The following is a 12105-nucleotide window of genomic DNA, read 5'->3' on the forward strand; positions in this document are numbered from 1 at the left end:
TTGTTGACAGCTTGTTTGAATGCATCTAACCGGTGGACTCTGTCAGTCTGCCACCCAAAACAGCGTTCCTGACACACCTAGCCCAAAGAGTTGTTTGTTCTAAGAGGTACCTAATCCACCCAGCCTGGAGAGGGATTCAAAAGATTCCATCGTTCCTTCCGTTTCCAGACGAGCAGTTGAACCACATCGAGACGCCAAAGCCCCCGCAGATGCCTTCTCCCCACCTTGCCATCTGCAACTCATACGTTACTACTTCTTTTCTTCCTCTTCTTTTTCATCTTGCCCTTTTTTTATTGCTTGCCCATTTCGATCTCACTCACGTCTCCACCTCTCGGCGTGGCTCGTCACTCTCTATTTATCTTCAGTCTGATACACCATCAACAGCCAGATCCGTTGTGGCAAAAGATTTGAAAAAAGAACGGTAAGCAGAAAAGTATTCTTGCTATTCCCATATCCTCTCCAATCTTCGGATTTCCTGAGCATCTCCTCGTCGATCCGATTTGAGCCGCCATCAGCTCCCACATCCCCTTTCCTCCCTTCTCTTGTACCTTCATCTCACCCGAACCTTCATCTCAACTCACGCTCACTTTCTTCATTTCCCTTACTGCTCTTAGCTCCACAATCAAGAGACCTCGCCTGGTTATCGTTTATCTTTGAACGGCTACCATACGCCGTTGGCTTAACAGGCGTCATAAACTAGAGGGTGAAACAACCGCTGACCTAGCCCTCAATTTTCTTTGAAGAATTACCTGGCGTTGCCCATCTTCAGCTGAAAAGCAGAATGGCATCCTGGGGCACTGACAGCTGGGGCGGTGTTCCATCCACCACTGCCCATTGCAAGACGGATGAATGGAACTCTGGTGTTCAGCAGAGTACTGGTACCGACCAGTGGAACTCTGGCGAGGATCAAACTCGAAACAACAGCAACAACGATCTTGGCGGCGGAGAGTTTGGCGGAGGCGAAGCCGATGCAGGAGCAAGGGGTGCCCAGGAGCCCGGTGCCTTCGACGGAACTTGCAACCTCTGCGGCAGGGATGGTCATCGGAAGCGCGACTGTCCCGACAAGCCACCGCAGCTTTGCACCAACTGCCAGGAGGAGTAAGTCCTTTCATTATGACCTTATGTTTTGAACTTCCTGTCTTCTGATACTGGAAACTGCCAGAGGACACTCCGTCACTGAATGCGAAAACCCGCGAAAGATCGACCGATCCGATGTGCAGGACCTAGAGCCAGCCGCTGCTTTGGCCAAGATCAAGGAGGCTGCAGCAGATGACGACATGTTCGACGCCAAAGAAGCCATCCGGGCCTATGTCAAGGCCCTTCCAGACACCGACTTTGTTGCCCTTGAGAATGCCCTTCGAAAGCATAATGTCGGCGTCTTTCTGATCGCAATGGAGCTTGAGATGGAGGAGTCCATGACCAACATGGACCTCCAGGGCAATTTAGGGAAGAAGTACTCCGTGACTTACCGTTTTAGCAGCCGTTGCCCTCGTCCGCGCGATCGTGAGGCTTGGCCCAAAGATGCTGATGAGAACCTCGAGCGTCTCAAGGATGCCGGCGACATGGTCAAGACCCTGGTGCCTCGTTGCAGGAACTGTGACGCCCTTGGTCACGACAGAAGACAGTGCCCCGAGGATCCCATTGAAAAGCACCAGCAAGCCATTACTTGCTTCAACTGCGGCGAAACCGGCCACAGGGTCAGGGACTGCACTACTCCCCGCGTTGACAAGTTTGCCTGCAAGAACTGTAGCAAGTCGGGTCATACCGCCAAGGAGTGCCCTGAGCCTCGACCGGTTCCCGAGGGCCTTGAGTGTACCAAGTGCGGTGAGACCGGAAAGCACTGGCGCAAGGACTGCCCCCAAGGCGGCCAGAGCAGAGCCTGCCACAACTGCGGTGCAGAGGAGTAAGTGACCTCGCCCCCTTAAGCCACGGGATGGCACTGCGAGAAGACGATGTTAACCACCCATAAAACTAGTCATATGTCGCGCGACTGCACCGAGCCTCGTCGGATGAAGTGTCGCAACTGTGACGAGGTACGTCACTCGAATACAATCATGATAAAGACGAAGCGATGCTAACATTAAGCGAAAATGTAATAGTTTGACCACGTGGCCAAGGACTGCCCCAAGCCTCGTGACATGAGCCGCGTCAAGTGCATGAACTGCTCGGAGATGGGCCATTTCAAATCAAAGTGCCCCAAGCCTGTGGTTGAGGAGGACGCGGATGACGCTGGCAACGGTGGTTTTGACAACAGCACCAGCTTTGACAATGGAGGAGACGGTGGTAGTTGGAACGCCCCCGCGGCAGCCGGTGATGGCTGGCAGGCTAGCGGCGGTGGTGCCGGCGGAAGTGCCTGGTAAAAAGATGGTCACTGATGTTCATAGACATCGAGGCCGAGTCGCGGTCATTTCTTGGAGTCTGGGGTTAGGGTTTGTGATTAGGACCACAAGGGCGCCCCGTCGTCTGCCCTCGGGATATAAAACAGGGGTGCCTGCCCCTCCGTCATAAAACATCATCTAGAACTAGTTCTAGAGACCTTTCCCCTTTACAGCCAGATATTCTTGTCAAAAAATACTAGACCTAGAATTAGCCTAGTCTAGTTGAAAGGAAAATCATGACAACAAGGTATTCGGAAATTTTCTGGGGGCTGCTGGACCCTTGGAAGTTCATGTTCAACTCTTTGAGCTACCTGCCCTCGACTGTTGTCCGTCTCGTCCGCACAAGGAGCATCTTCTCTCTGGCCACGCTGCAAAGCGAATGGTTTTCTGATTTCTGGGCCTGGGCGGGGCCCGGTGTGAGAGACTCGGCCCGTCCCAAGGTCGTCCCTCTGCTGCAGGGCCGAGTGCATGCTGGCAGAGCAGTCGACTACGAGGCACACCCGCCCGTCTCCGGGACGGTGCTGGAGATCGGTCCCGGCAGCGGCATGTGGGCTGGTCTGCTAGCCTCGACGGAGGCTACGCGGATCATAGGCGTCGAGCCCAACACGGCCGTGCACCCGGCCCTCAAGGCTGCCGTTAAGAAGCACGACCTTGCAAGCCGCTACGAGATGGTGCCGTACGGGATCGAGGCCCTGGCCGACGCGGGAGTCGTGGCCGAGGGCCAAGTAGATTGCATAGTCAGCATCCTTTGCCTCTGCAGCATCCCGGACCCAGAACACAACATGCGGCAGCTCTACCGCTATCGTGAGTTCGCCCTCCTTTTTTTTTTTTTTTTTTTTTTTTTTTTTTCTCTTCCCCTGAAAGCTCCTCTTCTCGTGGGCGGCGCAGTTTTGTTGCTTGCACAACCACAGCAGAGGCGCCATGACCGGCGAGCTGAGAGGGGAGGGAAGAGGCAAATGCTGATTCTGCGCACCCCCTTACAGTCAAGCCCGGTGGGAGGTGGTATCTGTACGAGCACGTCCGATGCGAACACAGCCGCTTCATGGTGTTGTATCAAGGTGAGTGGATAGTGAGGGCCACGTCCTTCTTATTCCTTTCTCTTTTTGCATAAAGAAATCTGACAGCCCGCAAACTTGCAGCTCTGGTAAACATATTTTGGCCGCGGGTCATTGGAGGTTGCCAGCTTCGGAGGAGGACGGGCGAGCTGATTCGTGCCGCCGGCGACTGGTCAGATGTCGACCTCGAGTCGCTCTACCAGGAGCCTTGGTATAACACCGTACCTCACATACTGGGAATCGCAACCAAGTGAGCAGTTGATGGAGTCAACAAATGGGCGAAAAAAAAAAAAGTCAGAAGGGCAAAGTCGAATCCCGTTTGGATATTTATATCTTCATATGGCGGTATTCCGAATTGTGAGCATAAATTCTAGCAAAGAAATGCATCTCAGGAGCACATATGTCTGAAACCCTGAAGAAAAACCAAGTAGAGAGCAAGAGCTGTCTTGGACCGTGCCTAACAATGCCTCGGTCCTTTGGGGATGCTGACTTCCCGGTTGACACTCAAAGAGTATTAGGGAAATCAGAACGTTGTCAACTCAAGTTGAGGTATCATGTTAAATAACTAGACCAGTGGTATCTTATAATGCTGATAAATAAGGACCGGCGCCCGGCAGACTTGTAAGAGAAACAAGATTAAATCATGTGCGATAAACAAAAACGCATCGAGAGAGCCGAGAAACTACCCGAAAGAGTAGTTTCTCATAAACGCGCAGCTACTGCCGCCAAGGGGAGAAAAGAAGTCCTGTCAACAAAAAAACAACAGGCGCAAATAGAGCAGAGTAAAAGAGACCACCGCCACTATGCACAAGCAATCCTCTTCAGAACCATAACGCCTTTGAAAGCCCTTCTATTTCTTTGCCGGTCTCAATCACTGTCCGTGTCGTAGTCTTCACCAGCATCATCGCCGTCGTCACCGCCCATGATGTCATCCTCATCCTCATCTTCGCTGTCGATATATATGGGCTTCTTGGCCTTCGGTGCGGCCGCGGCGGCGCGTGCGGGCCGGCCACGTGCCTTGGGAGCCACTGGCGCTGGGGGTGGCGGTCTGTCTTCCATGTCGAGGTCGTCATCATCGTCGTCTTCTGCGACCTTCTTGGCCTTCAGCTTCGCCGCGTAGGCCTTCGCGGCCGGCGAAAGGGCAGCCGGCTTTGCCTTTGCAGCAGCCTTCGCCTTTGTCTTCGGGGCAGCTGCAGGCTCGTCGCCCTTGGGTTTGTTCTTGGCACCAGCCGGTCGGCCGCGAGCCTTTTTGGCTGCAGCAGAAACGACGCTGAGGGGCGCCTTGGGTGCTGCCGCAGGCTTTGAAGCTGCGCTCATCTTGCTCACAGCAGGGAGATCATCGTCCGAAGAGAGAAACTCGTCAACATCATCCTTGACAGACTTGACGGGGCTTGACTGAGCAAGACCCTCGTAGTTGGTCTCATCCGGACTGTCGAAGTCAAATTTCTTGGGCTCAAAAGTCTTGGACTGCTTTGACTTGAGCTTACTGAACGCTGAGGTCGAGGCCGCATTCTCGCCGTTGTTCATAGCAAAAAGACTCAACCGATTTGGACCCGTGTCGTCTGCCGACTTGTTGATGCCCTTGACCATTGCACCGACATCGTCAAGCATCTTGTCATCAAAGTCTGACTCGGACTCGTCATCATCGACTATCCACTGCTTCTTTTTGGTAGCCGCAGCACGCTTTGAGCGTGGGGCAACGGGTGCCAGGGACTCATCGCCAACCTCCTCGACGGGTGACGGCTCCTTCTTGACCGTGGTCTTGGGCTTACTCAAAGCAGCAAAATCGTCGTCCGAGAAATCATCGACGCCATCTAGCTGTGATTTCGAGGCAGGCTTGACAGGAGGCTTAGACTCGGCCTTGAGAGCGGCATCCCACCGCTCGTGGGTCTTGGTTTCGGGAACCTTTTTGGCTTCAGCCTTTGGTTTGGCCCTTGCGGCAGCCTTGGTCTTTGTGGGCGCGTAGTCATCATCTGCTTTGGCCTTGCGTCCGCCCGACTTGCCAGCACCGATTTTTCTAGAAACACGGCGGCCCATCCGGCGGATGTTTGTCTGGATTTCGGCATCCAGCTTGAGCTCTGTAAGGATATTTTGCGGTTAGCGCTCGTTTCCTGCGGGTTGCTTGTGGTTCCAGTGACCACAGTTACAGGACTGGCAAGCTACAAAAGAACTTGGGATGCATCCTCGGGCAGCACAGGACACTTACGGTTCTCCCATTCCATGACAAAGTCATCCAAGTCCTTGCACCAGAGGTCTTTCTCGCTCTTGCTGTTGAGCTCATCAAATTCGGCCTTTTTAGCCTCGAGCTGCTTCTTCAAGCGCTCAAGGCGCTCATGTGTAAGCGACCAGATTGCCATCTGCTGCTTGTTAGTTTCTCGTCTCTGCCGCCTTGTTCGTATGAAATCGCTTTGGAACTCACCGATAGGAGGTAGTCGTAGTCCCCTGCAGTGCCTTCTGCGGCGTCGTCCTCCTCCTCATCCTCGAACTCCTCCTCTTCATCTTGAGCCTTCTTCCCAGCCTCGCCCTTGGGGAACGGTTCATACTTGCGCTGGCGTAACTCTTGCACCAGAACGCTCTTCTTCTTCTTCGAAACAACGAGTTTGCCGTCAATGATCTCAGATATAAAGCGGTATTGGTTCGTGAGCTTCCGGTAATCCGCGTCGAATACTCTAAGCCAATGAGCCTTTTTCAAGGGAGGTCAGATTTGTGCGATCAAAAACGACGGGCAGAGACCAGTTTCACAAGTGACGCATATGTGATATGACTTACCTTGCGTGCAGCATATACGTTCAGTCTGTAGTGATAGAATTCCTCCAAGATGTCTTCAACCCTGTCGTATTTCCGGATCTGTCCGTTCGTATCAAAGGCAACCAGATTGGTGATAGCGACATTCTTCTGCAGTTTGAACCGCTCCAGAAGCAGGTTTGGAGATTCGCGGAATTCTTTCATGTGCTTCTCCTCCAGCTGGATGATGAAGTGCACATTCTTGTGGTCGTTGAACTCCTTGTAGTCCTTGATCCAGGAAGGCGTCTTCTCGGCGCGTATAATCTCTTCAAGCCTAGCCTTGAAGTCATCTGTCCACATCCGAATGGGCAGTTCGGTGATGACCACCTCGTTGGGGTTCTTGTCGTCCAGAGTCGCAATACCGTTAAACTTGAAGCGGATCCTGGACGCATCTTCTGGCTCCGGGGTACCTTTCCATCCGCGCCACCAGGGCGTCATGGGCTCAAACTCTTGCTCTTCGGGAACGTCGAGACGTCCCATGCGTCGCTTGAGGTTTCTGACGATCTCCTCGGGATGATAGTTGGGGATCGACGTACTCCAGCCGGTACCGATACCATCGGCACCGTTGACAAGAACCATTGGAATGACAGGAGCGTAGACCTTGGGCTCAATGGGCTTTCCGTCATCGACCTGGTGCTGCAGAACGGGCTCATCAAGAGGGTTAAACACACGGCGCGCAAATGGTGAGAGGCGAGTGAAAATGTAACGAGCGCTGGCCGCATCGCTACCGCCCTGAAGTCGAGAACCAAAGTTGCCAGAAGGTTCCAGACAGTTTACATTGTTGGAGCCCACATAGTTTTGCGCTAGACCTATGATTGTCTGCTGGAGGGAGGCCTCGCCGTGGTGGTAAGCAGCCTTCTCCGAGACGTATCCAGCCAGTTCGACGACCTTCTTGTCCTTGACCAGGTTCTGTTTGAAACACGCGAAAATGACCTTCCGCTGTCCAGGCTTCAGTCCATCAATCATGGACGGGATCGAACGCATGTTGTCGGCCATGCTGAAGAGGATGAGCTCCTTGTTTACAAAGTCCGAGTAGGTGATTTGCTTGGACGAATGATCCAGGAAAGTACCAGGGATAAAGTTGCCTAACCATTCTTTACGAGCATCTGCCTTCTTCTTCGAGAAAGCCAGCTCGAACAACTCAATCTCATCAGGTTTCATAGTATGAAACTGCTTCAGATGCATGTCGAGATCGGTAAAGTAGACTTGTGCGTCCTCGTTCGATGACGAACCCAATCCCTTCAAGTACTTGTAGTCCCACCGACGAATCTCGTGCTTGTGGGCCTCCTTCCACTCCTCATATTGAGGTATGTTGAAGAAGGTCTTCAGCTTGGTAGGCTTCTTGGGGTTTGATCCTTGCCACACCTTGACAACTGGAGTGATGAACTCCTGGAAGAAGTCTGGGATCTGCAGCAGAGAAGGAAACTGCACTTGGAGGAAGTTGATGAGTAGACCCTTGATATGACTTCCGTCGTGATCCTGATCAGCCATGATCATCAGATGACCATATCTAAGACCTTTGGTGTCTGTATACACCTGCTTGTGCTTGAGACCCAGGAACTGCTTGATATTTTGGATCTCCTTGTTCTTCATGATCTGATCGATGGACGCATCTCGCACATTCAGCATCTTACCCCGAAGGGGGAACACGCCGATGCGATCCGGGTCCAGGATGGCACGGCCAGCAACAGCAAGACCACGGGCGGAGTCACCCTCAGTCAACACCAGAGTGCACTCATGACCGTGCTTGGTGCCTGCCAAGTTGGCATCAATGAGCTTCTCGTTGCTGATACGCGAGCGTTTGTTGCCGTCACTCTTGGAGAGCATCTTGTCTGCTTTCTTCTCGGCAAAATGAATAATGTTCTCAATGGCCTCTGTTTGCCGAACCTTTTTGAGAAAGCCCTCGGTCAGGGGGCATTTGCTGCCAAACTGAGACACTTTGGTCGTCAACTGCTCCTTGGTCTGCGAGGTAAATGCGGGGTTCTCGATAAGACAGCTGACGAAGATAAAGATGTAATTCTTGATATTGTGCTGTTTCAAAGAGTGACCTTTCTTTTTCTTGTTTAGGTCTGCCAAGAGTGCTGCTGTGATCTGATCTGCGATGTAGTTGACGTGTGTACCTCCCTGAGTGGTGGCGATGGAGTTTACGAACGACACTTGCTGGAACTGGCCGTCCGAGACGGTGAACCCAACCTTCCAACGCTTGTGGGCTTTGGGATCCTCAAAGATGACCTCGGCCACTTTGCTGTCTTCGCCCTCAGGGACGTCATCGCGCTCCTGGGCAATGGATTTGGCGTACATCTCGCAGTACTTCTTGAAGTTAACTTTGAGCTGCTCCCCGTTCAGATGGACCTTGACGTTGCTATCCAACGTGCCAGCCATGTCGTAGACACGACGGTATAAAAGACCCTCCAGATCGTCATCGATGCCGTCAGGCATGCCGAATCTCGCGTAGTCGGGCGTAAAAGTAACACGAACAAAATCCTGGGTCTTGTTCGACGTGATTTTGGCCTTACCACAATTGCTCATGTTGTTCGTCCACGTCTGTTTGTAGCGTTTCCCATTGGCCGAGTCCTGCGCCTCGAGGGTGAACTCGGTACTGAAGATGTTGGTGAGCTTTGCGCCATATCCATTGCGACCTCCCACGGTCTTGAGCTCCTTGTCGTCGTAGTTGGAACCCGTCAAGAGGTGGCCAAAGATGAGCTCCGGAATGTAAACCTTTTCCTTTTCGTGCATCTCTACCGGTATGCCCTTGCCATTGTTCTCCACCGAGATCTGGCCCGATTCGCGGTCGACGGTGACCTTGAGGTATGTCATTGTCTTGTCACGCTGGCTGTTGTCTGCCGCATTGACCAATATCTCGTCAAAGATCTTATAGAGACCGGGAACGAAAGCAACGATTCTGTTTTCCACCAGGCCAGTCTGCTTGTTGAACGTCCACATCTTTGTTTCTGTGCGCTCAACGGAGCCAATGTAGGTATCAGGACGCTTGATGATATGCTCAAGCTGTGTAAGCTTCTGATAAGTCTCCGTCGCAGTCTTTTTTGTTTTGGGCTTGGTGTCCGCTACACCGTCGAGATTGACGCTATCATTCTCGATCTCGGCGAGGGGCGTGCCCGCCGACTTTTTGGGCGCTGGTGCCTTCTTCTGCTTCTTAGAGCTAGGAGGGGTGTCGGAGAATGTGCCCCCGCCCATGCCTTCATCCTCATCATCAGACTCGGCCTTTGGGCGCTTCTTGGCAGCCGTCAGCTTGGTTTGTGTGAGCTTCTTCGGCGCGGCTTTTGGCTTTGCTGCAGCAGCCTTTTTCGGGGCAGGCTTCGCCTTGAGCTTCTGTATGCACAGAACGAGGCCTGGTCAGCAATGGGAAAGTATCGCCAAATTTTTGAGCGCGCAACTTGACAACTCACAGGCTCAGGTGAGTATCCATCAGATTCATCGTCGAGGAAGTCGTGCATCGAATCGTCCATGTCGGAAAGATCCATGTTGTGCTAAGTGATGGGAGACTAGGCAGCGCCTAGCTCTAATGTGCTGGCGGGCAATCAGGCAGCGGAGTCGTGAAGTTGAGCAATTATCGGGGGGGAAAAAAAAATACGAAAGGATTTCGGTCGCTAACGAAAGGTCTAGTTAAGTCAAGTTGTCGCGGCGACCGTGCACTTTTTATGCACCCAAACAAGATTGATCGAGAACTGAGAAGTCTGAGTTGTTAGATGTTGAAATGAGGGGCCAGGCCCAGTACAATAGCAGCACCCGGTTATGAAAAGAGTGAATAGACAGGATGGCGGGGGACGATGCCAGCCTAAGTCGTTTGCTGGCGGGAGAGCTGCTGCAATGGAATCACTTGTAAAAGTTTTGTTTGTTTTGTTTCCTTATCGGGATTGCTTGCGAATGTAAACAAAACCCTGTCGCTATTCTCTGCCCGATCCACCAAGCCTCACGACGCGTCTTTTCAAAACACGCGATGTGGCTTTCACGTGACTGGATAGATTTATCGGATCGTCAGCTTTGTGATCGCCACCAATTAACATTCGAGTATCTATTATTGTTCGGCTTTTTTCCGTCTGTTGTTAACGATAACGGTTTCCACACCGCCTTAACCTTATCTTAATCTTGAGCTGAATAGCTTCAAGATCAATCTGCTCACTTGGTCGGAGATGTCAACCCATCCAATATTCACCTATTTCAAATTTCCACGCAAAGTCATGTTGGGTTCGAATTTCCAGACCATACTTAGCACAGTCTACGCACTGTAAAGATTGATCTCCATCTCGCAGCTAGGCATGTATCGTGCCTACCTGGTGTACCTTTGGGAGGTAAGGCAGGTGGGGAAACATACAAATGCAATGATTATCGGCAGAGAAAGTACGATAGTAGGCAGCTAGTATGTGTTGCTGAGTTGTTTGGGTTTGGTGCTCTTTTTTTTTTTTTTTTTTTTTTTTTTGAGCCTCCTTGTTTCGCCCCTTGATGAACCTGGATACAAAGCACAGCATATGTTTGCTTTTGGATCTATTCGTCAAATCAAGCATTCACCGCCGCCAGTTGTATGAGTATTAAAGCCGTTAGATAAAAATGGCAGACATGGAATCTGTGAGTTCAAACAGGACTGATGGTGGTTTCTGTGTATATTTTTGGTACCAGCTCTGGTTGGATTGCATCAAGTCACCACGTCTAACCGAAAGAATAAAAACGAACGATAGGGCCACATAGATGTACGGAGGCACACCAAGCACCAGAAACAAGTATGGATAACACCGTATTCGATCTGAAGAGACGGAACTTTTGACGCACGCGGATTCCTAAAACCAATGCCACGCGGATACGGCATGTACTCCGCCTCCCGACCTTACATCTTGACTCCGCAACGTGAACACATTTGTCTACGGCTCGGTCTTGGTGTTATGGGCTGACAGCACGCTTGGTGCGTGGTGGTCGGGCGGGAGTAACGAGAGACACATGGGAGCTGGGCACTAAGGACGGATGTTTCTTGCTACTCAGAAAATCCGTGCTGCCGACTTTCCTTGACTCTGTTTGATTCTTTTGTCATGGTACTCGTACTCCCTCCCACATGAATGCTCAGCTCTATGAGGGGACCCTGATTCAAGCATGCGCGAAAGGAGGCTATCGAGGGGCGTTGTGGCAGGCAACAGCAGTCGAAGGTCGCCAGCACATCCAACAATGTAAGCCGCGTAGGTAATTGTCGGACCACCAGAATCATCTAGCAGCAAACCGCGGTGAGTACCTACAATACTGCCCCTATTACTATGACACAGTCAGGCAACCGTGCAATCAAGCAATCAAACTTACGGATACGCGGGCAGGTTGACAGCAAAACTTGGATGCTAAAGAAAATAAGAAAATCCTCTCTCCTACTTTACCTACTGGACTCACGTACCCCTACGGACCCCTGACTTTCAAGTCATCAGCCTCGGTCGATGTTGAGCGCTGAGATGCATGGCTATTGAAGCACGTGATTGTGTACACTATATCAGATGCTCATGGCAGCTGCCAGTCCCGGGGACCAGAGGGTTGGCTTTTGTTGATCTCTGGTTCTTGTTGGTCTCCTCTCTCATTCCTCATTGCATCATGCGTTTGCTGCCCTGACACAAGGCGGGCTGCTTCTTCTGGCGTTCACTGACCAGACTGTTGAGCACAGTAGAGGTGGGGTTCGCGGCATCATAATTGCCATGCATGCATGCATGGCAATGGTGTAACAGCCATCCCGGTGGCGTGTGCCTTGTGAATGCAAGCATCGTGGGCTTTTGACCTTCCACAAAAGAGGTGAGGAATTTTCCGAAGCGTGTTGGCTTGTCTGCTCCCTCTGTCCCCCCTTTTTTTCCGCTTTCGATGCGTGTGCATCACCGATGTTGTCTGGTCAGACCTGGCACGCGGTG

General features: G+C 51.9%; 4 protein-coding genes across 4 annotated transcripts; 2 read left to right on the forward strand and 2 right to left on the reverse strand.

Annotated features, from left to right (window-relative positions):
• Positions 1 to 781: 781 nt before the first annotated feature.
• On the forward strand, positions 782 to 2360 carry PpBr36_02997 (uncharacterized protein; the record flags this gene model as incomplete). The annotated part of the gene is made up of 4 exons (XM_029890174.1): positions 782 to 1098; positions 1163 to 1903; positions 1976 to 2033; positions 2100 to 2360. The coding sequence occupies 4 exons, from the start codon at positions 782 to 784 to the stop codon at positions 2358 to 2360; spliced, it is 1377 nt and encodes a 458-aa protein (XP_029754398.1).
• A 254-nt stretch (positions 2361 to 2614) lies between these two features.
• PpBr36_02998 (uncharacterized protein) lies at positions 2615 to 3687 on the forward strand (the record flags this gene model as incomplete). The annotated part of the gene is made up of 3 exons (XM_029890175.1): positions 2615 to 3182; positions 3362 to 3436; positions 3518 to 3687. 3 exons carry the CDS (start codon positions 2615 to 2617, stop codon positions 3685 to 3687), a joined length of 813 nt encoding a protein of 270 aa, XP_029754405.1.
• On the reverse strand, positions 2939 to 3422 carry PpBr36_02999 (uncharacterized protein; the record flags this gene model as incomplete). The annotated part of the gene is made up of 2 exons (XM_029890176.1): positions 2939 to 3196; positions 3360 to 3422. The coding sequence occupies 2 exons, from the start codon at positions 3420 to 3422 to the stop codon at positions 2939 to 2941; spliced, it is 321 nt and encodes a 106-aa protein (XP_029754406.1).
• A 613-nt stretch (positions 3688 to 4300) lies between the features above and the next one.
• On the reverse strand, positions 4301 to 9699 carry PpBr36_03000 (uncharacterized protein; the record flags this gene model as incomplete). Its single annotated transcript, XM_029890177.1, has 5 exons — positions 4301 to 5511; positions 5640 to 5793; positions 5853 to 6116; positions 6203 to 9547; positions 9625 to 9699. 5 exons carry the CDS (start codon positions 9697 to 9699, stop codon positions 4301 to 4303), a joined length of 5049 nt encoding a protein of 1682 aa, XP_029753906.1.
• Between the last annotated feature and the right edge of the window lie 2406 nt (positions 9700 to 12105).

This window comes from Pyricularia pennisetigena, chromosome 3 (genome assembly GCF_004337985.1).
Source record: "Pyricularia pennisetigena strain Br36 chromosome 3, whole genome shotgun sequence".
Taxonomy (NCBI): Eukaryota; Fungi; Ascomycota; class Sordariomycetes; order Magnaporthales; family Pyriculariaceae; genus Pyricularia; species Pyricularia pennisetigena.